The following is a 27,927-nucleotide window of genomic DNA, read 5'->3' on the forward strand; positions in this document are numbered from 1 at the left end:
ATTTGACTTACTTTTATAATGGAATGGAATGGACTATATTACACATATATAATGGAATACATTATCACATTATTTTCTTCATTGCTTCACCCGAACCCACTAAGATCAATTTTAGCATCACTTTAAATAGAACAACCAGACATCATGTGCCTTATGATGTGATGTAATGAAGTATCCTTACTTAAAAAAAATTGAACCTAGATCAAATCCACCACTAGATTTAATTTAGAGTTTATAGGAAATATATGGCTTTAAGGAACAAGTTAAATGATACTACTAGAAAGCTTGGAAATAAAAAAAAAATGTAAGAAGCTTTATAGGACAAATGACCTAGTTTCCCCAGAAAATCAATTTCAAGGGAAAAAGAAAGTGGGGATGTGTGGCTCTTACAGAACAAAAGAGGCTTAAAAGACAAAAGAGCCAAACATGATAAGCAGACATTGTTTGGAGCCTAATTTAAAATGGAAAAAACAAAACCAACAAACTAACTGTAAAAACCATCTTTGAGAGGGACGGATCATATGAATATTGTCTGATGATTAGATGGCATTAAGAAATTATTGTAAATTATGTTAGGTACGAAAAGAGCATAAATATATTAAAAATCAAAATATATTTATCATTTAAATGTGTATAATGAAGTATTTACATGTAAAATGATATAATGCCTGGTATTTATTTAAAAATTTCTACTTCCTAAAATTTTGGAGATCAAAAAGTGAATAATTACTGATCCTGGGACTCGGTTTAGTATACTGGTTTCACTTTGTGTGTACTTGAAAATTTCTATAATAAATTTGTAATATTACTTTTGCCTTCTTGCTTTGAGTTTCATTGTTGTTGTTATTACCGTTGAGTTTTGTTTATTCTTTCATAGCTCAGGCATCTGTATATTTAAAAATTGACCCAGGTGAGTCTGCCCATTGGCCAGATGTCCTTACCCATGCAGGGGATGACTCTCAACTGGGTGTTCAACATCATTTCTAAGTCTCACATATTTACTTGAAATTAGAATTCTTTTTAAATCTTTAGCATTCAAAGGAGATATCTGGATGTGTGACTATGCCAATGACCCTACTTTTATTGTGAGAAATTTGGAAAAATTGGTGATTGTTGGGGTTAACCTGACACTGTTGCTTTCAACTATTAATACAGAGAGTGCACAAATTATAAGAATATGCATAATATTTTCAGTAGTGTTTGAAAATGAAACTAGCTTGGCCTTTCCCTTTAGAACAGGTCCCCCTAAGAGGAACTAATCACATTTGTTATCACAGCCCTGAAAAGATTGCTAAAGCCTAATCAGAATGTAGCATCCCACTTGCCTTTTGACTATATGTCTGTCTTAGTCTTACCTCAAAAAGATTTTATGGATGGTGGGCTGTGCATATTCCTATGTCATAACAGGATGCCCTCTTGGAAAGACAAGTGATACTGAAAGTCTAATACCCTCATTATGATAGTGATTCTTCTAAAGTAGTGTTTAGCAAATTTGCCTCACCTTAAGGTTTACCTAGGGTATTTGTCAAAAATGCAAGCTCTGGGCTCCTCTCCTGAAGATCCCTAAAGATTTTGATTCAGTAGTTCTGGATGGGCCGCTTAATGTATTTTAAACAAGCTCTCCATATGATTCTTATGAAAACCCAAGTTTGAGAAACACTGCTCTAAATTAATTTATTTCACTTGAACTATGTATGGAACATGGAAGCAACTTTTTAGTGCCACCTGTGAGCTTTTCTCCAGGAAGGTGATTTGCGCAGTAAGTCTATAAAACATCCAATTGCAAAGAAATTTCAAGAATGCTTATATCCCTGCTCAGATTTTCTCAGCCTGACAGACTCAGGTTGTAGTAGTTTTCAACTCTTTATATTACAATCGTCCAGCGAGCTTAGAAAATACCAATGCAAAAGACCAAGGCCCAGAGGTATGTAATCAGGCCTAGGTATTTTATTTTTAAAGAACTTCTATGTGGTTCTAAAATAAAACCAGATTTGAGAAATACTGAGGTTGGGTTATGCAATAGGTCTTTCCAATTTTAGCAAATACTGTTCTTAAAGAGGATAGGATTAGCAGGTTCAACCTGTTCCACAAGATTTAAAAGAGAATAGCTCAGATTCCAATCCCATTCTTCCCACAACATCATGTACATTTTCATTTTTGTTGTGTAGGGTGGATTGGGTGGTTTGGACTTAATTTCATGTTATCGCCTTTGACTTTTCCCTTTACTAACGTTTTGGTCTCTGTGCCCCGTTTCTGTGTGTGTGTGTGTGTGTGTGTGTGTAGGCATAAAACTTAATTAAAGCAGATTGTACTAAGAAGAGGTGAAAGGAATGGCTTGACACACAAAATGACATACAAATATCTGTATTTGGATGGTATTAAAACACTCCACTGTTCTGCCACACTACTTGGATATCTCAATTCTTCTCTGATCTTGGGGGTGGAAAACTAAACGTAGTATGCCAAATCTGGAGTTTCCCTGTTCCTCTAAATATATTAAAAATTATCTCACAACCATTCCATGATAGGTAGAAAGTCCAATTTCCATTTCAGTGAAGCTCCTCAGGCCCAATGTTTTGATGTTCACTTCTAACCCAAAACTCCATTACTCCCCTAAACTGGTCCAGATGATGACTTAAAGAGTCATTCATGCTTTTGGTGTTCTACATCATGCCAGCTGAGCTACAGCAGTCAGTTCTTTTCCTTCATCCACACAGGAGACTGTTATGTAGCAAAATTTACTGAAACATGGAACAGATGGGGGGATTTACAAAGCTGCAATAAAAATGTTAAAGCAAATCATGGAATATCTGTTCTTTAGAAAAGTCTCTCCATAATTTTGCCACCCCAGGCTTCAACCTCCCACTTTTTGTTTTCTATAGAATAGTGCATTCATTGTCCATCCCTGTAATGAATAAATTGAAACCAAGTACCCTTGATAAAATCTGTATCATCTAACATCTATCTAAATTGAAAAATTTTGCTATATAGAAAATTCAGGATGTTTTTAAAATCTTAAAAGTTGGGGCACTTCCTAAAATGTATAGGCTCTAAAGACAGAGGTGCCTTTTGTCTACTGAATACTTGAGTTTGTACATATAAAACTTGAGAATATTAGACAAAGTCCAAATTTATGTGTATGAACAAGTTGAGAAAAAAATCATCGATGTTAAAAAATTAAATGTACAAAAATTCCGTAGACAAAATTAAGTGCAAATAACAACATGAGAAACTTCACAGAATGGAAACTCAAACAGCCAATAATTATGAAAAGAAGTTCCAATTCTCTAGTTCCTAGAGAAATGCCAATTAAACTCCAATAAAATGCATTAAATTAAAAGCACAGTGAAATACTATTTTGACACTCATTATGCTTAGAAAAGAGTTGACATTACTAAGTTTCATCAAAGATTTAAAGAGCAGGAAGCTGTTGGGAAACCAAAGGCACAGCGGAGAGGTAGGGTCTGGCGCAATGACCGGAGGAGGAGGAGGCAGGAAGGCCAAGGCTAGAGACTCCCACCCCTCTGCACGAATGCTGAAGCCACAGGGGACGGTTGGACCCGGCTGGGCCCAGCTGGGCCCGACTGTGAGCTTTGGATGCATGACCTGGGTGGTGGGCAGCGGGCCACCTTCTGCTTTTCAGAACCAGCATGATGGCCCCTGAGCACCTGCCTGCCCATAGATGCGGTCTGAGGTCTGGCAGTCAGAGACAGAACCATGTGTCCACGGTCTAAGTGCCCCCCGAGGCACTATGTCTGCGAAGCTGGAGCGCCCCACGCTTTCCAGTGTCCCGGCCAGGGCATCGCACCTGCACACCATGATGGAGTTAGAGCCCAAACAGCAGGAGGAAGAGGTGGACAAGATGATGAAACAGAAGATGAAGGAATAGAAGGAGAGAAGGGAGAAAAAGGACATGGAAGAGAGAATGTCACTAGAAGAGACCAAGGAACAAGTCCTGAAGTTGCAGGTAAAGATTTTGGCCCTAAAGGAACAGAAGCACCAGCTTTTCCTGCAGCTCAAGAAAGTTGTAAATGAGGAAAGCAGATGGAGGTGAAAGGAGTCCAGTGACCTGAACACCCTGTCATCAGCGGCATACCCACAGAGTCCGACTGTTCACACAGGAATTCAGGGGCGCCCTGGAGGACACAATTGTCCAGGCACCCTCATGGCAGCTGACAGAGCCGAACAGATGTTCGGACCCCAAGGGCTTACCACCCGCATTTTGTTGTTTCAGCAGCTTTCACAAGGAACCCAGAGCATGGGCAACCCCAAGGCAGTCCAGGAGATGTTTATGGGACTGTTCAGCCCTCGCCTCGTTCCAGACCCACTCAACTGACCTATAGCCCTTGTCATCAGCTCAGAGATCTGCCAGTGTTTCCTGCAGGGTAGTACTTGTCTCAGACACAGCCATAGCCCTACGCCATGCACAGCTACTTTCAGCCCACCCACACGGGTTCCTTCCAGCGCGGTGGTGGCCTTTCCTTGCAGAAGCAGATGGAACATGGTCACCAGCAAACTGGTTTCTCTGGCTCATCTTCCCTGTGCCCCACGCATCTCCAAGCTCTGCACCCAGCCTCTGGACTCCTTGCCTCCCCCTAGCTCCCCATGCAGATGCAACCAGCAGGAAAGCCAAGCCTTGCAGCTGCCACCCAACCTGGACCACTGGCTCCCTTTCATACAGCACAGACAGAACCTACCATTCTACCACAAGCACCCATCAAATTTGATTTTCAACCTCACCCCACCCCCTCCATGGGGGAGTGTCCCCAGTGCGTCCTAGTCCTAAGCCAATAAAATCTGTCTGCCAGTAGGGGGAAAAAGATATGAAGAGCACAACTGAGTTGGCATGAACTTCTCTTTAAATTAAGGATTTCAAAAATCCTCTGCTGGATTAATTCTAGGTTAAAGTCACAAGGCTTCTCTGTATTCAGTAGGTACTACATAATTTATTACATAGAAATAATCATATGTCATAATTATCTTGTTTTTGTCTTTTTAATTATTGTCAGAATTCCTCTCAAGAATATAAATAAACCCCATGAAGTCAAGAATCATATCTACTTTCATCACAAGTGTATTCTTTTGGCAGAGAAACCTCAACAGAGAAAACACTTAGAGGAAATGATTACTGATCAATAATATTTTGGTATAGATAAATGATTAATAATTTTGATATGAGTATATGATTTGGAGGAAAAATGAGCATATGCTGAGGTCTGTATTGAAGCTAGTTGAGGAAATAGCATTACATTTCTCTTTCAACATGTAGTCTAGAATTTTCTACCAACAATTAAGCTCAATACAATTCAGTTTAATTAATAAAATCCCTGATTTTGTCAACACCATAATTATTTGAGAAACCACATATCCCACCCCTAAAAATTCTTCCTGACTTCATATAAGAAACCACCAACTTAATGTGTCCATGTAAAAACGTGTTTTGCATTCAATGACAGCCAGGAATCTACCCCGATATCTTGTTAGCCTCATGTAGAGACAAAATGAAAAAGAATATCTAACATGTATAGCTTGCAAATATTATCCTCATTAACTAAATTAGCTAATGCTGCAAGCCCAATGAGTACTTTATTGCTAACCTAATGTTTTCCCTTCATGTATTTGTCCCCCACCATGCCTCAGAAGTAAAGATAAGTCTTCAGAAAGTGGTCTTATTATAGGCCTTAGCATTGGCTATTTTTTACATCATTGCATACCTGGGCCAGTTCCTGGATCACTCTAAGTGTTTAATAAATATTTGCTGAATGAATGAATGCATTGATTTAGTCCATCACAAGCTGAATAGTCTCTGAAGCATTCCAAGATCAAGTCATAATTGGATATATTTGTTTCTCTGGTATCTTTCTTTATATAGTTAAAATAGCATTCCAAAGTCCCCCCAAGAACATGTCATGCTATAAAATGAAAATTTGATGTTTAATTTATACTTTTTTTTCTTAGAAGGAGAAAAAAACATCTAGAGTATCTGATTGTCTTTCATTAGGGTTCTGCAGTATTCCTCATAGAATTTATTGAACTAGTATTTTGAATGGTGAATTCAGTGGTTTTCTTTTCTAACATACCATTTATTCACGTTTCACATTTGATTAGGAATTTCTTTTGAATGAGATTTTTTTTCTTTTTCTCTTTTCTAGAGCATTTGCAGTTGCCATCTCAATGCCTCCTCCTGAATCTTCCGTCATATTGATGATTCAGTATCCCCGCCTCTGCAGGAATGGTGAGTAACACAGATTTGGTCAAAGAGCCAGAGGAAATGTTGCCACTTTCTGTTGGTAAGGATATATTTTTCTCAAGGCCTCAGACTCACAACTTATTGCCAAATATTATATTATAAAATATCTCTAGCATGCAGAAAATTTTAAAGAATTTTACAGTCAACATTCACCTACCCAACACGAATATTCGACAATTAACATTTTGCTATACTAGTTTTATTATGTATCTTTTTATCTATCCATCCCCCTACCCATCCATCAAGCCCTTATTTTTTGTAGGCATTTTATTGTAAGTTGAACACATCAGTGTACTGCAGTCCTAAACATTTTAGCATACAAATCAGAAGCTAAAGTTCAGTATTTGTTTGCAGTTTTTAAAATTGAAGTGAAATTTACTTAAAACAATATGTACAAATTTTAAGTATGCAGTTTGATGAATTTTGACAAGTAACACAAACTCCTTTTGCAATACAATGCATTATCATCACCTTGGCAAAGTTTTCATATTCTACTTTCTAGTCAGCCTCCACCCCTACCCTTCCTTTCAGAGGTCACCGCTATTCTGACTTTTTTCCATCATAAATTAGTCTTCTCTGCTTGTTGCAGCAATTCCTATAAATTATATCATACTCTATGCACTCTTTTGTGTAAACCTTCTTTCACTCAGCATTATGCTTTTGACATTCGTCCATGTCACTCTCTGTGTAAAGAACTTACTAGTCTGTAATACAATACTAAGTAGTATTTCATTATATGAGTATATTATACTTTATTTATTCTCCTATTGATCGATACTTGAGCTATGTTTTCAGTTTTTGCTTTTATGGATACAGCTCTGTGTACATTCTTGCACAAGACCTTGTGTAAACTTATATGTTTGCATATAACTTGAGTAAACATCTCGTAGTATACTTTCTGGTTGCAGCATGGGCCTATCTTTAGTTTTAACTAAAACTGCCTGATCTTTTTTCCCAAGTACCTGTATCATTTTACATCCCTACCCAACAAAAGTATGAGAGTTTAAGTTGTTATACACCCTTGACAAACGAGATGTTATCAGTCTTAATTTAACTATTCTGGTGGGTTTAATAATATCTCATTGTGATGTTAATTTTCATTTTCCAAATGACTAAAGATTTTGAGCTTTTTTCATCTGCTTTTTTTTCCCCTTTTTTGGCCATTCCTGGGATAGATTACATTTGTTCATTAGGAGTTCTTTCTTTTTTTAAAGAGTTGATTTCAACTTGCTAATATATTGCTAAAGGTTTTTATGACAGTATTTATTAGAGACAGTTGTATTGCCTTCGTTAGGCTTTGATCCACCCAGGTAGAGCATATTTTGACACCATTATCTCACAAGATGTGAAGCCCTAATCACTAGTTCTTGCTTCTAGGCTTGTAGACTAGCAGATATGTGGCTTAAGCTTAATATTTCTGTTTTGTCTTTGGTCCATGAATGTGTTTATTTTAAGCCTGCTCTTTTTATTTTCTATTTTTAAATTATTTATTTTTCTATGTGTTTGAAGTATTGAGGATGCATCAAATGTTTTATTCTATACCATCATGACCAGAATAGACGTTTTTACCATTGCATTATTGATTTTGGGTTTGATGACACCCTCCTTTTTCTTGGTTAGCAATTGTAAGATATAAAAATTCTTTTGATGGTAGTACACAACACAAGGACACTTGAATGGTACCAAAAAGCAAAACTTTTGTTACTTACAGCTCCAAATGAAACACAGGTGCCAAGCAGGGGCACACATAGAGTTGTACTGGAGGACAAGGTAACAGCAAACTAGAGCCAGAGGGGGCAGTTTATGTTAGGCAAGCAGAGTGAATTTAGCTAGATTTCTCAAACTCCCTGTGGGTTAGCTAATTTGAATAATTTCAAAGACCCTGGGATATATAAGCTGCCCTAGTTGTCTGGGACCTGGACATAGGGTGATTGGGGCTGGTGCATGCATAGTGACTCAAAGTGTGAGAGCCAAAAAGAGAGGTGGTTGGTGTGTGGACTTAATCAGCTGCCCAAGAAGGAGAACTGATTGGCCTCTAGCCAGGGTCTCAAAACTGGATATAGATGGCATTAAAAAAACAATATTAACAGTTATGCAAACTAGATAGCCATATACTAGTGCGACATTCTTGGTTGATTTCCTAAACCTTTCCCATGACATAGTCTGAAGGTCAATGATGCAAATCATTGAATTTAGTTTTGAAATATAAAATAAAAACTGGAAGTAAAACTGGACTACATCAAAATTTAAAACATCTGTGCATCAAAACACAATCAACAATGTGAAAAAGTAACCCACAGAGGAAGAGAAAATATTTGCAAATCACGTGTCTGATAGGGGGTTAATATCTAGAATATATAAAGAAATGCAACTCAACATCAACAACAAAACACCCTACTTAAAAACAGGCAAAGGAATTGAATAGGCATTTCTCCAAAGAAGATAAACGAATGGCCAACAAACACATGAAAAGATGCTTAACTTCACTAATCATTAGGGAAGTACAAATCAAAATCACAATGAGACACCATTTCATACCTATTAGAATGGCTACTATAAAATATAAAGTAAAATAAAATATAATGATTGTTGTTGAGGATGTGGAGAAATTAGAATTCTTGTGCACTGTTGGTGGGAATGTAAAATAGTATATCTGCTATGGAAGACAGTATGACAGTTCCTTAGAAAATTACAAATAAAATTACTATGTGACTCAAGAATCCCAGTTCCGGGTATATACCCAAAATAATATCAGGGTCTCAAAGAGATATTTGTACACCCATGTTTATAGTAGTGTCAATAGCTAAAAGGTGGAAGCAACTCAGTTGTCTATCAATGCATAAATGGATAAGAATGTGGTATAAATAGCTAGGAAATTCTGAGACATACTACATGAATGAACCTTGAGGACATTACTACTGGCATCTAGTAGGCAGATACAAAGATGTTGTTAAACATTCTACAGTACACAGGACAGTCTCCCAACAACAAATAATTATTCATCCCAAAATGTTAATAATGCCAAGGTTCAGAAATCTTGCTCTAGAGGAGCTTCCTATTCCAATGTGTAAAGGTCAACCCATGCAGTTCACAATAAAGCTTGGAAACAACTAGAGACTAACATGCTGTTTGTGAATGAATTCAAGCTGTGGACAGGAAATAAGATAGAATGTACAATTTCTTTGACTGGCCCAATCACAAGGAGTCCACTTTTTTGTTACTGACTATTGGTAACACAATGAACCTGCCAGAACAAATCATTATGAACTCATGTCTAGCCAAGTGGGTCTTCCAAAGATGTCCTTTCAGTGCTATACTCAACAGCCAACTACAGGAGAATAGAGCAAAGGTTTAAATTCAAGATAGAAGTGATAAAGTAAAGAAAAATGAAATGGAAAGTGCATTTTCCATTTTAGTCAACCGAATTTTGGTTTAGGCATAGGCAGAGCATTACATGGTGGAGCTAGCCTGAATTGGGAGGAAGGGCGGGAAGAAAGAAGGAAAAAGAAAGCAAAAGAGAAGGCAGTTCTTCTGTAGGTTGTTTTTGACATTTCAGCCTCTTTTTCTTCGTTCGTAAGGTTTCTATTTCATTCTTGAGTTTTACCAAGTGGAGGAGGATGGAAGATACTCCAACAATGAATTGCTATTTTACCATTTGTCCCACAAATACCTCATGCCTAGATATGCCAGATTTCCTCATCCATGAAACCAGATGGTTTGATACAAGCATTATGTATGACATTTTTCTCTCCAGTGTTAATAATTTGTATTCAAAATGCCAATTTCTAAGATCAGGACTTTCCCAACTATTACTTTTCTCTGGTCTCTTGACTGAAAAGCAGTAATGCTTTTTATGGCAGGTAGATTTGCTTCTTAAATTTATTGTCCAGCTATAATCCACTTTAACTTGCAAATTGGGCACCACGCTTGCAAAGAGAGATTTTTCTAGTTGTTCCAGCTCCGCAGCCAGGTCTTCTTTTATTCAGGAGGTAATGCAGTGGTCCCCTGCGGCCAAAGAGAGGGAAAGTTTAAGGCTCAAGGTTTCTGCTTCATGTCCCAAGTTCCTACCATTAGAAAAGATGCGATCTCACAGCTTATTTATTGCTAACCACATCCTTTATTATGCATTTTCTATCTTCATAGACAAGTATAAATATAAATAAAACAGCAGATAAAAAGAATGTAGAACAGCATGACAGAGATAATTTAAATGGAAAAACTGAAATAAGGAGTTTTCAGCATGGAAATAAGACAAGTATCATTTCTATATTTTGAAGACTCCAATAATTCATTCTATTTTTATACTAGATGTATTATAATATAAAATTAGAAAACTGTTTTAAATCCACAAAAGCAATATAATTTAAATATCAGGGTTGACAGTCTCATTTCATTATGTAGTATACTTGCCCATCCTCAATTGCTTCATAGTCGACCAAAGAAAATGTATTTCTATCAACCATGAAAATTTCTGGTCTCCACACACTTCTCTGGAGATTCTAGTCCAGTAATTATTTATTTGAGAAATGCAAGAAATTAAGTTTCACTGACTGAAAAAATTATATTCTTTCTCCTCTGAATTTCTGCTGCATAATTTCCATTAAATTTCTTATTCAGGCTAACTCTAATTTATCTATATTTCAAAGAACCATAATACAATTCTGATAATTAAAAAATCCCAAGTATTGCAAGCTCTTCTACTTAAAAATTATAGCAACATTTAGAAAGAAATTCATTAAGACTGTTTATTTCAAGTTTTGACTAGTTAACAGTTCCACAGAGAAGACAGAAGTAGCAATGAAATTACCTCAAGATAAAGAACATAATGGGGTGTGAAAATTTCTTAAATTAGGTCATAGTGAACTCTACAATACTTAATTATCTTACTGAGCATCCAGTTTTTGAGATCTGGAGGCAACCAAAAATTAGTAAACTCTTGTGATTTGAAATTAAATTTTCTTTACAACAGTCAAGAACAAAATCTTTTAGTTTACCACCTTTTCCCAATATTTATTGCTTCTATGAATAGATACATTCTCATTTCTCTCTAACCATAATAAAACTACCCGTGCTCCAGAAATCAATTTGGATCTCAACATGCAGAATTAAGTAAAGTGGTTTCCTCTTACATAAAGCCTACATCTCTCTATCATTTTTTACCCATCCAACTATTCATCTATTAATTTAATTAAGATATAAGTATATGCATTCAGTGCCTGCTGTATATCAGGCAGTGGATAGGAGACAGCAACCTTTTGCTGCAAAGGGCCAGATAGTAAAAGCTTTAGGTTCTGCAGGCTCTATGACCTTCGTTGCAGGTATCCAACTCTGTCATTGTGGTAAAAAACAACCAAAGATAATGTGCAAAATGAATGGGTGTGGCTGTGTTCTAATAAAATTTCAGTAACCAGAACAGGTGGTGGGATGGATTTTTCCAGTGGGAGGTAGTTCGCTGAGCCCAGGACAATAAGATAGACACTAAATAGTATATATTAAACAAATATAATCACAGGAATCAACGTGATAATTTAAGAAAATAAGATAAATGCAAAGCTTTTGTAAATTGTTAAAAGTACTAGACATCTGGATATAAGGCTGTTAAAGTAATAGATTCATATTTCAGCCAGAATCACAGATGAAGAGAGATTGAGAAAGAGAGATTAAGAAAGAGCGAAGGGGGAAGAAGATGGGGGGAGAGAGAGAGACGGTTAATATAAGAATATCACAATTGTCTTTAAAACTTAAAATGAACATATTATATACTTTATTTATAAAAACAAAACAATAAACATTCATTTTTGTTTTAGAAAAAAATTAGTCTCCAAACAAAATATAGTATGCTATATAACAGAAATACTATTTGACAAAAAATAGGTTTTCATATACATGCATATATATATATATATATATATATATATATATATATATATATATAAATTGCTAAAGTAATTCACCATCTAAAATAGTTTTAAAAATGGTAATTATGTGAGGTGAAGGATGTTAACTCAACTCCTGGTGATCATTTTGCAATAAATATGTTTATCAAATCATCACATTGTACATCTTAAACTTACATGTTAAGTGTCAATTTTATCTCAACAAAGCTGTATAAAATAGTTTGGGGACAGTATTTTCTGTATAAGAAATAGTTTGTTCTTAAATCACCTTTCACACAAGACATTTCTGGAATAACATTTAGGTCAAAAACCTCTAGTTGAAGGGGGGGCAGGGAAAGGGAAGGGAAGGGGAAAGTCAAGGAACATATAGCAAGGACTCATGGACAAAACCAAAGGGGAAGAGCTGAGGGAGGGAAGGAGGGAGGGGGCAAGGGAAAGAGGTGGGGGGAAGGCAGAGACAAATGTATTTAAAAAGTAAATAAATTAATTAAAAAAAATTAACCTGGAAAACATTAAAAAAAAAAAAACAAACCTCTAGTTGGATATCAAAAATAAACTACATAAAATTTCATTTGAAATGTTCTTTTAAAAAAATTCAAGCAACCCCAAAACATTTACAGACAGGTAAGACAGGGTTATAAGATTTGATGCCAGTGTGAACACTGTGGTGATATAATACACCAATTGGGAAGGGAAAACAACAAAGTTAGAATGTCATTTATTCTTTATATCATCATTATTTTTATTGAAACCTTTTGGTTGGCAGTGAAAAATTAAAAAATGTAAAAGTGATGTTGTGAAACATTATTTAGTGTAGAATTTCCAAAAACTAGTTTTTCTTGAGTGTAGAAATAAATTAGAAACAGATCAAACTTACTAAATACCTGAAGAATCTCAGTTGGGAAAAATCATCCAATTCAAACTTAAATATTGGAGTTAGGTTTTAGGGATAAGGTTTGAACTGTCATTTTTTCATTCTCTTAGTTTCTGTTATTATTTGCTAGTTATTTTCTCATAGTATATTTCCCCAACACATAATGTTTTACTTTATTAAGAATAATATATAATGTATATAAGATATATTAGGCATCCAATACATTATAGTTATATTTATTAGGTTAATCTCATTGTCCTTACTAAGCCTCATTTGTATTCTTTGTTTTTTATAATCACATCTTTTTTTTTTTATCTAAAAGTTGTTTCTGACCATCAGTGGAAATACATGCCAACCCTACTGGTCACATACTTTTGAACACTCTTTAAAACTGATATGGTGCATTTAGGATATGACAGCTTTAGCTATAAAATGTTTACTCTGAAGTATGTCGGGGGGGGTGATTGGGTTTATCTCTATCCTTAAAATTAATAAGATATATGTTATCTTATTATCTTAGCCCTGGCCAGGTGGCTAAGTTGGTTGGAGCATCATACTGTACACTAACAGATTGCGGGTTTGATCTTCAGTCAAGGCACATACTTAGTTTGCAGGTTCGATCTCGGTCGGGGTACATATGGGAAGCAACCAATCGATGTTTCTTTTTCACATCAATGTCTCTCTCTCTCTCCCCCTTCGTCTCTTTCTAAAATCAATAAACATATCCTCCAGTGAGAATTTAAAAAAAATAATAAGATACTGTTTATGTTATAACATAAAACACATGGAGAAAAATCCATGCTCACAACTTACAAAATACCCCACTGTGCTATGAATTGTTCTGAATATGTAATTTATTTTAAAGGAACAAATAGTACATTTAGAAAGTGTCCTTAAGAAACATAGTAAAGAGTAAGAGGAATTTACTGTCTATTTTTTTAAGGAGCAAAAAGTTTATGGCATAATGTTGATACATTTAAAATAATCATTTAATACTTACTCTTGTCCAGGTGCTAAGCTAGAGGATTGGATACAATAATGGAGAAGAAAGCTACCAGCATCTATGGTCTCCTGGAGTATGCAAGTTATTAATAGTTGCAGTTATGATAAATGTTTTCAAAGGCAGAGTGTTATGGGCAAATGAAAGGGGAGGAGCTTCCTTATTCTGGAGACAAAGGAGAAGTTAGACCTTATACTGTTAGGTATAAGAGAAGAGTAATGCTATAGTAATATAAGGTTAAAATAAAAATGTTCAGAGACAAGGAAACCCCATATGTCTGCCCCATGTAAATTACTTCTAAGATGACCAGTTTGTCTAGAATCTCATCTATCCTATTCTGTGAGTTTCTGAAGTGAAAATGTTGTTCTCATACTTGATTCATTATAGTGTAGCCATGCACTCAGAAGATGTTCTTAGAACATCTGAAAATGAATGAATCTTCTTGCCCTAATTCTGTTGAGGTGATAATTAGGTACAATTGCCCTTACCTCTTTCCACTCTTTTCTTCTTTCCATTAATCACTATTGGGTTTTTTGAAGGGGCTCTCCTGATAAAAAGATACATGACACTATCTTAAGCCTCAGGGTGATAAAATGTATAACTGTATTATATGAGGTGAGTGACAGGGCATGATATTGCTTAATAGGAGGTTCTATTTTCTGAGTGAAATTCAAATGAAAAATTATTCTTCCCAGCAAGTTAGGCTTAAAATGTCATAGTTCACATATCTTTTTCAATTAGTGTTTTTGTTTTCTTTGATAAATGCCAGAAATGAAATCCTGCCGTTTGGGACAGCAGGGATGGACCTAGAAGGTATGGTGCTAAGTAAAATAAGTCAGACAGAGAAAAACTAATACTGCATGATTTCACTTTTATGTTGAATTTTTTAAAAAATTCAAAAAAAGTTCATGGACAGAGACTTGACTTTAGGGTGGTAAGCACACAATGCAATATACAGATGATGTATTATAGAAGTATAGACTTGAAACTTATATAATCTTATTAGCTGATGTTGCCCCAATAAATTTAATTTAAAAAGATATACAAATTAAAAATCAAAACAAAACAAAAACAGAGTCATAGAAACAAAAAACAAACAGATGGTTGCCAGAGGGCAGATGCATGAAAAAGGTGGAGAGTATAGTTAATAACAGTGTGATAACTTTGCACTATGATAGAAAGTTACTAGACTTAGTGTGGTGAGCACACTGTAAGATATATAAAGGTCAAACCACAACGTTGTACACCTGAAACTAACATAATATTGTATGCCAACTATACTTTAATTTAAAAAATCAAACACTGGAGAGTATTTTTTAAAATGTCATAGTTCACGGTGCATTGACCAAAACATCCTTAATGTTACCATCAGCTTAACTAAACTTTAGGCTCTTTCTTGATTATAGGCCCTGAATTCTTTTTGTAGAGCATTTGCTTTAGAAAACCTGCAATTGTAAATTTTCTTTTGCTGCCCCTTTGAGGTATAAATCTTCTATAACCAAGGAATGTTTTTCTCAAGGGCCTGGAGCCATTCCCTTTGAAATGGAATCATCAAGAAAGCTCCTCTTTCTCCCAGACTTCCTGAAAGTTGGAGACTAATTTAGATAAGCACCGATTAACAAATTCAGATAGCCTAATCACATATACACTCTTTCCTCCAATGTCTTCTAGTATTTTTTATTAGCTCATCCAAGCCTTTAAAATCCTCCTGCCTTTTGTTTCAGAGGGGCTGAGTTTAATCTCTCTCCCCTATTGCAATAGTCTTGAATATATTCTCCTTTACTTGTTTAACTCGTTAGGTGCAATTATTCTTCCACAGCACAGCAAATTCTGTTTTTCCCTAATTTTATGTGAAATAAGACCAGATATTGCAGCTATACTTAGGGCCACAATCAGGGTTAAACCAAACACATCAGAGGAATGCAATAATTTTTAGAAGGAAATTACACAGACTTTATGATTAAAGTCTATTCTTAGAAAATTCAGTAAGGTTTACACAATCAGAGCTATGAAGCAGAGATCTATATCCTGGTACAAATTCCATGAGGTAGGCCCAAAGCACATTTTGACACTCAGGAGAGAAAACCAACTTCTTAACTACTATCCTAATTTACTACATGAGAAGGAAATAGAAATCGATGTTCAAAACCCGCAATATATCCTTTATAAGCTGTTGAACATATATTGCATATTAAATTGTATACAGTTCAAATTCTAGGTTTTGGCCTCAATCAGTCCAAGGAAAACTTTATTTTTATTTTACTTTAGTTTGGTTATCTTCCTCAATTTCTTATAACCTTTCTAGATATTGTCATAGGTATATGATTAGGCATTAAAAGTAAAAATATAAATTCACAAGAGATAACATTTCCTACCTCCACTTCCCATCATACATGAGATATCTTTGGGTTCACCATCTATTTCACCATTATTGCAGTTTATATGTAGAATCTCTAGCTTAACACTGTGCAACGGAACTTTCTGTAATGATGGAAATGTTCCAGGAAAGTAACCTAGCCACATTTGGTTATTGAGCACTCAAAATCTGAATAGTGTGACCAAAGTACTAAAAATTGAACTTTATTCAATGACTAATTTAACTTAAATGTAAATAATCATGTGGCTAGTAGTTACTGTAGTGGACAGTACATAGTTTATATCAGCCATAAATCTATCTCATTGCCAGTGGATTTAGAACTTGCTAGGAAGTTAATCATACAAAGCTTTGTACGAGATTTTCATAGTAGAAAATGAGATCCCTGCCTACCTAAATCAGTTTCTCAATCTTGGCACTACTAATATTTTAGGTCAGATTATCATTTGTTGTGGGAGCATGTGTCCTGTGTATAGAAGGTGTTTAGCAACAGCCTTGGCCTGTATCCCCTAGATGACAAAAGCACCTCTCCTCTATTTATGACAAATGAAAATGTCATCAGACATTGTAAAATGTCTTCTGGGGCTTTAAGGAGCATCAATGAAAGCACTAACTTTAATCCTAACTATTCATGGTGGAGTTCCAGCCACTTCTTCAGGCAATCTGCCTCCAAGACTACCTGGCTTAGGTAAGGAGGTTCATTGACATACCTGCTGCAGTGGGTATCTGGATATATGACTGTGAAGTAAGGAGCAGAGAGAAAATAGTGTAAGAAAAAAAGATGAGAACTAATTCCATTACAAACACAAGAAAATATTAATTTTTAAATTAGACACTTTGCATTCCTACACTTTTAACTATGCAGAATGGCCTCGTCTATATTTCTTAATGTGTTCGATTACTTGGAATTACCATATTATTTGGGCACATTTAAGAAGTATTTAGATAGCATTCTAAATCTCACCCCTGTGAGACAAGAATAGTAATAAAATTCTGTTTTAAATCTGTCAAAGGTCAGAATCACACTTCCTACCTCAAAGGAAAGCAAATTAGCTGCATACAGGGGAAGAAGGGATGTGGATGGCAGCAACTAGGGAGGAGGAGGAGGAGGAGGACATCATCTCTGGGCATGGTCCTGGACACAGATATTCTAGAAACAACAGTCAGATACAGACAGTCTTAGAAAGAAGAGTCTCTGGATTCAGAAGATGTGAGTTCTAGTTTCTGGTCTGGCATATTCAAACTGTACGACCTTAAGCAATTTTGGAACTTCATCCCTGGATGTTCTCATTTAGTTTCACAAAGGCCGACCCTATCCAGGTACTTCATCTTTTATTTAGCATCGAGAATAAAATGAAATGCTTTGAGTGTTTGGTATGTAGCAGTGTTGTGAATATAACTAGAAAAGTAGCTCTAAACTACTAACTAAAAACTAAAGACAAGCTTGCCAATGTAGTCTGGACTGCAATAACTGATAGTTACAGTCATAACCAAGGCCTACAACAATATAATAATTGCCTGTGCTTTTCCAGGATACATAGTACATATTCATTTTCAGTAAGATATTTTTCACATGTGATAATTTATACTACAGACTACCAAATCAGAATTGATCACAAAGACTATCATTTCTCAATCAGCTAATATTTTTAATTTTATTTTTAAGCTAAAACATATAATATCTGTAGTAATTTTTTTCAATTGCATTTTACATTCAATGTTATTCTGTATTAATTGCAGATGTACAGCATAGTGGTCAAACAATCATATACTTTACAAAGTATTCTCCCTGATAGTTCTAGTGCCTACCATATACAATTATTACAATATTATTGACTGTATTTCTTATGCCGTACATGATACCACCATGGCTGTTTTGTAATTACCAATCTGTACTTAATCCCTTCACCATTTTCACCCAGCCCCTCAAGCCTCCTCCCCTTTGGAAACCATCAGTTTGTTCTCTGTATCTAAGAGCTTGTTTCTGGTTTGTTTGTTTGTTTGTTTGTTTATATTGTTCTTTAGATCCCACATGTACATGAAATCATATGGCATTTGTCTTTCTTATTTCACTTAGCATAATACCCTTTAGGTCCACCCATGGTGTCAAAAATGGTAAGATTTTGTTCTTTTTATGGCCAAGTATCATTCCATCGTATAAATATGTACCACATCTTCTTTATCAAATGGTTTGTTGATAGGCACTTGGGTAGCTTCCACAGCTTGGCTATTATAAATAATGCTGCAATGAACATAGGGATTCATATATTCTTTGGAATTGGTGTTTTCTGTTTCTTCAAATATATACCTAGAACTGGAATTGCTGAGTCATAGGGCAGTTCCATTTTTAGTTTTGGGGGAACCTTTCATACTATTTTACACAGTAGCTACACTAATATGCTTTCCCATCAGCATTGCATAAGGGTTCCCTTTTCTACACATCCTAGCCAATACTTGTTTGTTGATTTATTGATGATAGCCTTTCTGACATGTGTGAGTTCATATCTCGTTGTGATTTTGATTTGCATTCATCTGTTGTTTAGTGATGTTGAGCATCTTTTCATTTGTCTCATTGGCCATCTGAATGAATGGATCTATCTTTTAAGAGACACCATTTAAATAAGTACTGGTTGCTTGTTTCATTATTATTTTAAGAGTTCTTTGTACATTCATAAACAAGACATTTATCAGATCTGTGATTTGCAAATATTTTCTCTCAATTTATGGATTGCTTTTTCGCTTCCTTAATAGTGTATTTAACAGAGCAAAACTTTTTAATTTGAATCAAGTCCAACTTTTTTCTTTTTTTACTAGACTGTGCTTTTGGTGTTGTATATAATACTTACCACCACACCCAAAGTTACAGATTTTCACCTGTGTTTCATTCTAGGAGCTACATGCTTTGTATTTTACATTTATAACTGTGATCTATTTTGAGTTAATTTTTGTGTAAGGTATGAGGTTTGCATGTAAGTTCAACTTTTCCTATGTAGGTGTCCAATTGTTCTATCATTATTTGGTGAAAAATTATTTTTTATTTATTTGTCTTTGTGCTTTTATCAAATGTTAGTTGGCTATATTTGTGTGGGTCTATTCCTGGGCTCCCAGTTATCTCTTCCAACACTATGCTGTCTTGATTACTATAGCTTTATAAGCCCTGAGATATGGTAGTATATCTTCAAACTTTGTTCTCCTTTTGTCAATATTGTGTTGGTTATTTTAGGGCCTTTGCCACGCCATATAAATCTTAAAATCAGTTTGTATATATCTACAAAAAAAACTTGCCTGGATTCTTATTAGGATTGCATGAAATCTGCAGATCAATTTAATAATAATTGACATTTTAATAATAGTGTGTCTACCAATTCATGAACAGGGAATATTTCTCCATTTATTTGGGTCCTCCTTGAAAAGTGTTTTGGAATTTTTTGCAAATGGATCTAGTATGCATTTTGCTAGAGTTATATTTTAAGTATTTCAATTTTTGTGTAATTGTAGTTTTTGTTCTTAAAATTTTCTAATTCCATTTTTATGTTGAGGGTATATAGTAAAACAATTATACTCGGTTATTAATTCCAGGAAGTTTCCTTTGTAGATTCTTAGAGGTTTTCTTCATAGACAATCATGTCCTCTACAAAAAATGTAATTTTTATTTATCCCTTTCCTATTTGTAGACCTTAGATTTATTTATTATTTCTTGTCTTGCACAAGATGAGACTTCCATTATGACACAGACTAGGAATAATGAAAGGAAATCTTTATTATGTTTCCAATCTTAGGAGAAAAGTATTCTCTCATCATTAGGTATAATGTTAGCTATAGGTTTTCTTATATATCCTTCATCAGGTTAAGGAAGTTCTCTTCTAATCTTAATTTTTGATTTTGTTAGCATAAATGGGTATTAACATTTTCAAATTATTTTTCTACATTTATTGATATGATCATCTTATTTATTTTTTTAATTTATTTTTATTGTTCAGATACATTTGTCTCCATTTCCCCGCCACCACTTTCCCCTGCCCCACTCACCCCCTACCTCCCTCTCTCAATCCTTCCTCACTTTGACTTTGTCCATAGGTCCTTCATACATGTTCCTTGATTTGACTGCTATGATCATTTTAAATTTGGTCTGTTATATGATGAAATACACTAATTAATTTGTAAGTGTTGAATTAGCCCTGAATTCTGGAAATTAGCTCCCTCGGTAATGAGGTATTATTCTTTTTACATACTGCTGTATTTTGTTTGCTATTACTTTGTTAAGGATTTTTTTGTCCATGTTCATGAGAAATATTAGTCTATCATTTTCTCTTCTAGTATTATGTTTATTTGGCTTTGGACTTACAGTGATACTGGCCTCATGAAATGGATTAACAATTCTTCTGTCTTGTATTTTCTGCAAAAGACTGCAGATTATTTGTATTATTTCATCCTTAAATGTTTGACCAAATTCACTAAGAAAAACTGCCTGGGCCCATGATAAGGAAAAAAATGATTCATGTGAATTATGGTGTTGGAGGGGAGCTCCCTGGATACCTCGGACTGCCAGAAAGGCAAGCAAGTCAGTCCTAGAACAAATCAAGCCTGAAACATTGCTGGAGGCAAATATGACAAACCTGAAGCTGTTCTGCTTCCAGCATGTTATGAGAAGGGTTCTTTGGAAGAGACAATAATGCAGGAAAACCAAAAGGCAGCAGGAAAAGAGAAAGACCAAATTTGAGATGGCTTGACTCCATGATAGAAGCCACAGTCATGAGTCTATAGGGGTTGAGAGGGTCTGTGGAAGACAGGACAGTGTGGACGTCACTCATTCATAGGGTCGCCAGGAGTCAGAGCCAACAACAGCATGTAACACAAGTAAACACTATTATCAGCTTCTTATATGTCCTTCCAGCACGGGCGAACATCTTAGCTCTTTCTTTTTTAAAAATAGCAAGGTAATACATGCACTCCTCTGCACCTTGCTTTTTCACTTATCCTGGCTGTTTCCATATTTGTAGACAGTGTTGTCATTTTTTCTAAAGCTACACACTTTTAGCGGTACCACAGTTTATTTAACCGGTCTCCCTGTGATGGATGTTTTGGCAATGATTGAAATGATTTGATGTTCACTAAATGGATGCAGAAAGTGTGGTTATGTGCATGCAATGGAGTATTATTCAGCCTTAAAAAAGAAAGACATCCTACCATTTGCAGCAACATGGGTGGACCTGGAATACATGATGCTGAGTTGTTCCATAGGTATACAGTTACAGTTATACAAAAGGAATAAATCCTAGAGATCAGCTGTACAACTTAGTGCCTATAGTCAACAATACAGTACCGTGCACTTAAAAAATTAAGGGGGTAGATTTGTGTTAAGCATTTTTTCTACACACAATTTGTCGTATAGTTTTATGAAATTTTGCCACATGTACAAATTTTTGTAACCACCATCACAATCAAAATACAGGCTGTTTCAACACTCCAAAGAAATACTCTGGTATTTGACTCCCACAAACCTTAGCCCTTGAAAACACTCATCTTTTTCTTGGGGTATCCTTATCTGGTCTTTATATCAAATTATTATAATTTTGTCATTTCGAGAATTTTATATAAATGGAATCATACAGTAACCTTTTGATATTTGTATTTTTCACTTAGCAAAATGTGCTTGAGATACATTTGTGTTGCTAAATGTATCAATAATCTGTTCCTTTTTAATGCTGAGGTGTATTCCACTGTTTGGATTTACTACAGTCTGTTTATTCATTCACCTGTTGAAGAATATTTAGGTTGTTCCCAGTTTTTTCCCTGTTACAAATAAAACTGCTATGAACAGTTTTCATTTCTCCAATGTAAATACTCAGGAGGGGCCTACTGGGTCATATGTGAGATATATGTTTAATTTTATAAAAGACTACCAGATTTTCCAGAGAGCCTGGAACATTTTACATTCCTACTAATTTACATTTCCCTGAGGGATAGTGATGTTGAACATCTTGTTTTCTGAATTTTATTGAATTTATTAAGGTGACATTGGTTAACAAAATTATATAGGTTTTAGATGAATAACTTTTCATTTGTTTATTTGCCATCCATATATCCTCTTTGGTGACATGTGTGTTCGAATTCTATGCCCATTTAAAAACGTCGACTCTTTTCTTGCCTAATGTTGAGTTTTAAGGCAGGTGTGCTAACCTTGAGTCAAAGACCAGATAAGGTTACCCCAAGGAAAAAAAAATTGCTCAAGCCAAGCACGCTCATGTTTCACATCTACCTTAAATAAATTCATAGCATGTCAAATATAGCAGTGAACAAATAGGCTGAGTTAAAGAAATGCAAAGATATTGCAATATTAGAAAATATTGTCAATTGTAATTTCTATATATTAACAAATTAGAAGATAAAATGTATTTGGCCATTTCCAGGAGTGCAGAAAAAGTCTTTGAAAAACTATTAACACCAATTCGAGGTAAAAATATTTAGCAAAATAACATTTGAAGAGAATTTCCATTTCTTAAAACCTACAACAAAGTCACATAAATATGAAATGTTATAAGCATTTCCATTAAAGTCAGGATAAAGACACAGATGCTGTGCTACCATATCTGCTGTTTAGAAAGTGGACTGGAATACATAACTAGAGGAATAAAAGTATCAAAATAAATAAGAGGAAGGAATATTGAAAATACAGAGATAATAAGTGGTGACAATATGATCTTTTAATTAGAAAATTCAAAGGAGCCAGTGCATAAAATACCCAAATGAATAAGAGACTCCAGAAGCTATTACATAGAAGGTTACTATGCCAAAATTAGGAGCCTAACAACACAAAATCAATAACTAATCAAGATAATTAATAGAAAAACAACAGCAGCAACATCCAAAATTCATCTAAAGAGAAACCTAACAAAAACGTACACTATGTTTTTGAAGATAACTATAAAAATGTACTGATAGACTTAGGGAAAAAAATGTCAAATAAATACAAGAGTACACTATTCTTATTCATGAGGAGAAGAATATTGTCAATATGTCAATTCTCCTTAAGTTATTTACAAATATACTACCTGCTTTGGACTGAATTTTGTCCCCCTCTCCCCCCCATCCCACCCCATTCATGGTTGAAGCCCTAATTCCTAATGTGACTCTTTTTGGAGATAGGGTCTTTAAGGAGGTCATTATGGTTAAATGCGGTCATAAGGGTGGGGCCTGTGTTGCAGCCTCCCTAGGCTGGGCCAGGTCCACTGGAGACTCAGGTAGACAGAAGAAAATGTGTGGAGCCCTGGGGATGCTTAACATGCCTTTATTCAGGAGTCACACAGGCCACAAGCCCGCATCTACATTGGTGCCCCGATTCCCTCTCTCTCTCTCTCTCTCTCTCTCTCTCTCTCTCTCTCTTTCTGTGAGAAGTCCCTGCCTCCTTAAGTTACTAGCACAAACAAAGCTGGAGTCATGCCAAAAAGTGAAGTAACCTAGCATGAGCTGCACATGCTGGCCTACTCAAGACTACGGAGTGGTTTATCACACCCAGACCCAAGGCCATGAGACCCAGGCTCAAGGCTGTGAGAGCACTGCTTTATCAGACTCCTTCAAGGTTGTGAGGAGCTGCTCCCCCTAGTTACCCAAGCATCTGGGTGAGGAAACCAGATTGCCTCCACTTACCTTAGAGGGCCCTAATCGAAAGGCCTGAAGTTCCTATAAGAAGAGGAAGACATCAGAGAGCACTCTCCTTGTGTGAATTTACGAAGAAGAGTCCATGTGAGGGCACAGCAAGGAGGTGCCTATGTGCAAAGCCAAGAAGAGAGCTCTTACCAGAATGTGAATCTGCCAGCACCTCAGCCTGAGACTTCTAGGCGGTAGAACTGTGAGGAAAAAGAATTGTCTCTTGTTAAGATACCAAATCTACCATATTTTGTTATTGTTCAGTCCAAGCTGATCAATACATTGTCACACATGTGGCTTTTAAGATGGCCACAAGACTTGGGCTGCTGTTTCCTGAAATCAACCCTGACAAACTGTAAAAAGGGGAATGAAAGAATAATATCAGCAACAGCAAAACCACATAAATGAGAAAATCCTGGCAGAAGCTGTACATATTGAACTCCAATAGAACCTGTGCGGGGGCTGCTCTGAGTTTGAGACAGGTCTGTAGCCTACAAAGGAGAGAGATGGCAGCCTTGGTTGGAGGAAAGATTTTAAAGTTCAGCCCTTGTTTCCTTCAGTGTGCCCTGGCACAGTGAATTTTTGCTTCACTGAAGGAACCCAAAGTAGCTCCTCAGAGTCCGCATGCAAGGATGATACAGTACTATCAGGATGGCACCAAGTTTGGGGTTGTCTGAAGCAGTATGAGTCCAGAAGCTGTGTAGTAAGCACTTGAAACCTCCTTAGAGGGTGAGGACAGACCTTTCAAAGAATTAACATTACTCTCATAAGGAATGGAAAGAATGAATCACACTTAACAAGGGTAGACATTCTTTCGTGGAAAAAAAAATACGCACATATACACAAACTTGTTACAGATGTAAATCTATTTCTTAATTCATAAGTGAGGGTCAAAAAATAAAACAAAAGTTACTGCACCGGATTGACCAATGTTCGATAATGTCAGGAGATCCGGGTCTCCCAAATTCATGTGGCTCAGCCTCTTGTCCTTAGAAAGAAGCTCCTTTAGCGCAGAAGGTTCGGAAAAGTCCAAACCTGGCTGGCGAACAAAGGCTGCGGGTCAGTGTGTTTTTCCCTACGGCCCAGGGCTCCGCCCATTTTCTGCAAAAGGTTTGCAGTAGGGAAACAGCTCAGAGCTCTCAGAGGGTTCCAATTCCCCCGGGAGCCTAGAACGAGGCCGCCAGGAGGCCCCCCTCCTCTGCCTCCACCCTGGGACCGTGCGGACAGCGGGGACCGCGGGGAACGGCCCGCCCAGCAGGGAGGGCCACACAGAGCCCCGCCCCGCTCTCAGTCGCGCCAGCGGGAGGAGCTGGCTGGCTCCCGCCTCCAGGGGTCTGGGCTTCGGAGGGGCGAGGCCGTGCTTAAAAGCAAGGCGTGGGCTCTCGGAACTGCGGAAACAGCAGCCGCTGCCCCAACGGAGCAGACCTCGCGGAGCGCGCCGCTGCTTCTCGCCCCGCGGACAAGCCCAGCTGCCGTGAAGGCCAGCGCCCCTCCCTGCATTCTGTCTCCTGCGTCCCGAAGCGAAGGCTTTGCTCTGGGTCTCGAAGACACGCATCAGGAGAGAAGCTTCCCAGGCTTCGCTCGGAGTCGAGGAGGCCAGGAGAAGAGCCCGGGTAAGGACTAAGGGGACTCTGCGCCCACACGCACCCCTGCCGCGGCGTCCACCTGGGGCCGAGCAGGGCTGTCACACTCGGGGACCGGGGTCGGGGCGAGGACCTGGTCTGATGCGGGCGGCCACGTGAGTGAGGACGGGAAACGCGAACCGTTCAGGACAAAGGGGACCCTGTGGCCAGCTCCGGAAGGCCCCGGCAGGGGCGGCCAGCTACGGCTCGCCCTCATGTCCCCCTGGCGGCTCGGGGACCTAAGGCCGTGGGTGCAAGGGTGTCAGGAGTTTGGCTTCAGAGGGGCAGGGGGAGGACGCTGGGTCCCTCCGACAGGTGGTTGACAGGGCGACCCAGAATGTGAAGGAGAGGGGGCCCCGCAGAGCCTCGCCGTGCCAGCCCTGCCCTGGGCCTCAGGCTCACGCCACCTCCCTCCGCAGAGGCCTCAAGGCACAGGCGGATGGAGCGGGAGCCCTGGGGTTCCTCCGGCACCGCCCTGGGCCCTGCAGAGGCGGCCTTGGTCCAAGCCAAGGCGCAATGCCCCTGCTGAAGGGGCACGCACGGTCTCATTCCCCTCCCCCACCCCGTCCTCCAGGTGCCCGCGTCCCTGCCCTGCCGCCGCGCTCTGCCCTGCGGGTCCGGACCACTGCCATCATGCCTCGTGGACAGAAGAGTAAGCTCCGCGCCCGTGAGAAACGCCGCCAGGCCCGGAGTGAGTCTCAGAGTCTCCAGGGTGCTCAGGCCATGTCGGCGGAGGCTGAAGGGGTCCCCTCTTCTCCCTCCCCTCCTTGTGGTGATGATCCCCAGAGCTCCCCTGCTGCGGGCTCAGGGAAGAGACCCCCGGGGTCTCGGGCAGCCCCGTCTGCTCCCACTCCCTCTGCAGGCGTTTCGTGCGCAAGCCAGCCCGAGGAAGGGGCCGCAAGCCAGCCTGAGGAAGGTGCCGAGGGCCAGCGTGAGGAAGGTGCCGAGGGCCAGCGTGAGGAAGGTGCCGAGGGCCAGCGTGAGGAAGGTGCCGAGGGCCACGGTGCGGAAGGGCCAGACACCTCCCAGGCAGAGCCCAGCACCGAGCCTTCCGGCCCAACCCCTCTGGAGCAGAAGGCGATTCTGCTGGTGCAGTTCATGCTGCGCAAGCATAACATGAGGGAGCCCATAAGAAAGGAAGACATGATGAAGTATGTCATCAGAAAGCACAAGCAGCACTTCTACGATATCCTCAGGAAAGCCTCCGAGCTCATGGTGCTGGCCTTCGGCATGGACATAAAGGACGCCGACCCTGCCGGAAACTACTTCATCCTTGTCAGCAAATTGCGCCACGCCCGTGGTGGCCGGCTGACCGGCGAGATCGTGCCCAAGAGGGGCCTCCTGATGACCATCCTGTGTGTGATCTTCATGAAGGGCAACTGTGCCGCTGAGGAAGACATCTGGGATGTCCTGAACGTGATGGGGATCTACGCTGGAAAGAGGCACTTCATCCATGGGGAGCCCAAGAAGCTCATCACTCAAGACCTGGTGCGGGAGAGATACCTGGAGTACCGCCAGGTGCTCGGCAGTGACCCTCCGCGCTACGAGTTCCTGTGGGGCCCCCGAGCCCAGGCCGAGACGAGCAAGCTGGAAGTGCTGGAGTTCCTAGCCAAGCTTCATGATACCCACCCCCGTGCCTTCCCGCTCTGGTATGAAGAGGCTCTGCGGGATGAGGAAGAGAGAGCCCGAGCCAGGTCGGGAGCTGCGAGGAGCCGCGCACCCTCGGCCAGTGTGCGTCCCAGGATCAATTTCTGCAGCTCTCCCTACAGGCCCTGAAGCCTGAGGCACGGTCCTCACTCAGTGCTGAAGTAGGGTGGGGGCCCAGGGGGTGCTGGGGAGAACACAGTGTCTGTCTGTGCTCCTCTTCTATATTAGGCACTTATAGCTTTATCTTACTGTTGCAAGTTTTAAAAAGTTGTTCTTTAAGAAAAGTTTAGCTAGCTGCAGGCTCTAGGTGCATGAATGATATTAGTTACATATGTTAGGCTGCTTATGAAGCTTAGGAGTAAGTTTTGCTACCTTACTAAACGGGTGGGGCAACATTCCATCTTACTTAGTGATCTGAGCAAAAATAGAGCATGTCTTTGGAATGCCATTTCCTTAGAAATGTGAAAGGAATTAGTGGGAAAATAGTTGGGAGTCAAAAAATAGAGAAAAAGAAAAGATAGCCAATGCTTTGCTTCCCTTCTTCCTTGTGTTCTGCTGTTCTATAAAATAAAAGTTACATGCTTGCACTTGTTTCATTTATTCAAGTATATAGGAG

The 27,927-nt window shown here is 38.3% G+C and overlaps 1 protein-coding gene and 1 pseudogene across 1 annotated transcript; both read left to right on the plus strand.

Moving 5' to 3' along the window:
* The first annotated feature begins 3,751 nt into the window (after positions 1-3,751).
* Positions 3,752-4,780, plus strand: LOC129065099 (G protein pathway suppressor 2-like; annotated as a pseudogene).
* Positions 4,781-26,297: 21,517 nt separating this feature from the next.
* Positions 26,298-27,440, plus strand: LOC129065101 (melanoma-associated antigen B10-like). Its single transcript, XM_054566354.1, has 2 exons — positions 26,298-26,580; positions 26,677-27,440. The coding sequence occupies exons 1-2, from the start codon at positions 26,298-26,300 to the stop codon at positions 27,438-27,440; spliced, it is 1,047 nt and encodes a 348-aa protein (XP_054422329.1).
* Positions 27,441-27,927: the final 487 nt, after the last annotated feature.

This window comes from Pteronotus mesoamericanus, unplaced genomic scaffold (assembly GCF_021234165.1).
Source record: "Pteronotus mesoamericanus isolate MK-2021 breed Mesoamerican mustached bat unplaced genomic scaffold, CSHL_Meso_final contig_173, whole genome shotgun sequence".
NCBI lineage: Eukaryota > Metazoa > Chordata > Mammalia > Chiroptera > Mormoopidae > Pteronotus > Pteronotus mesoamericanus.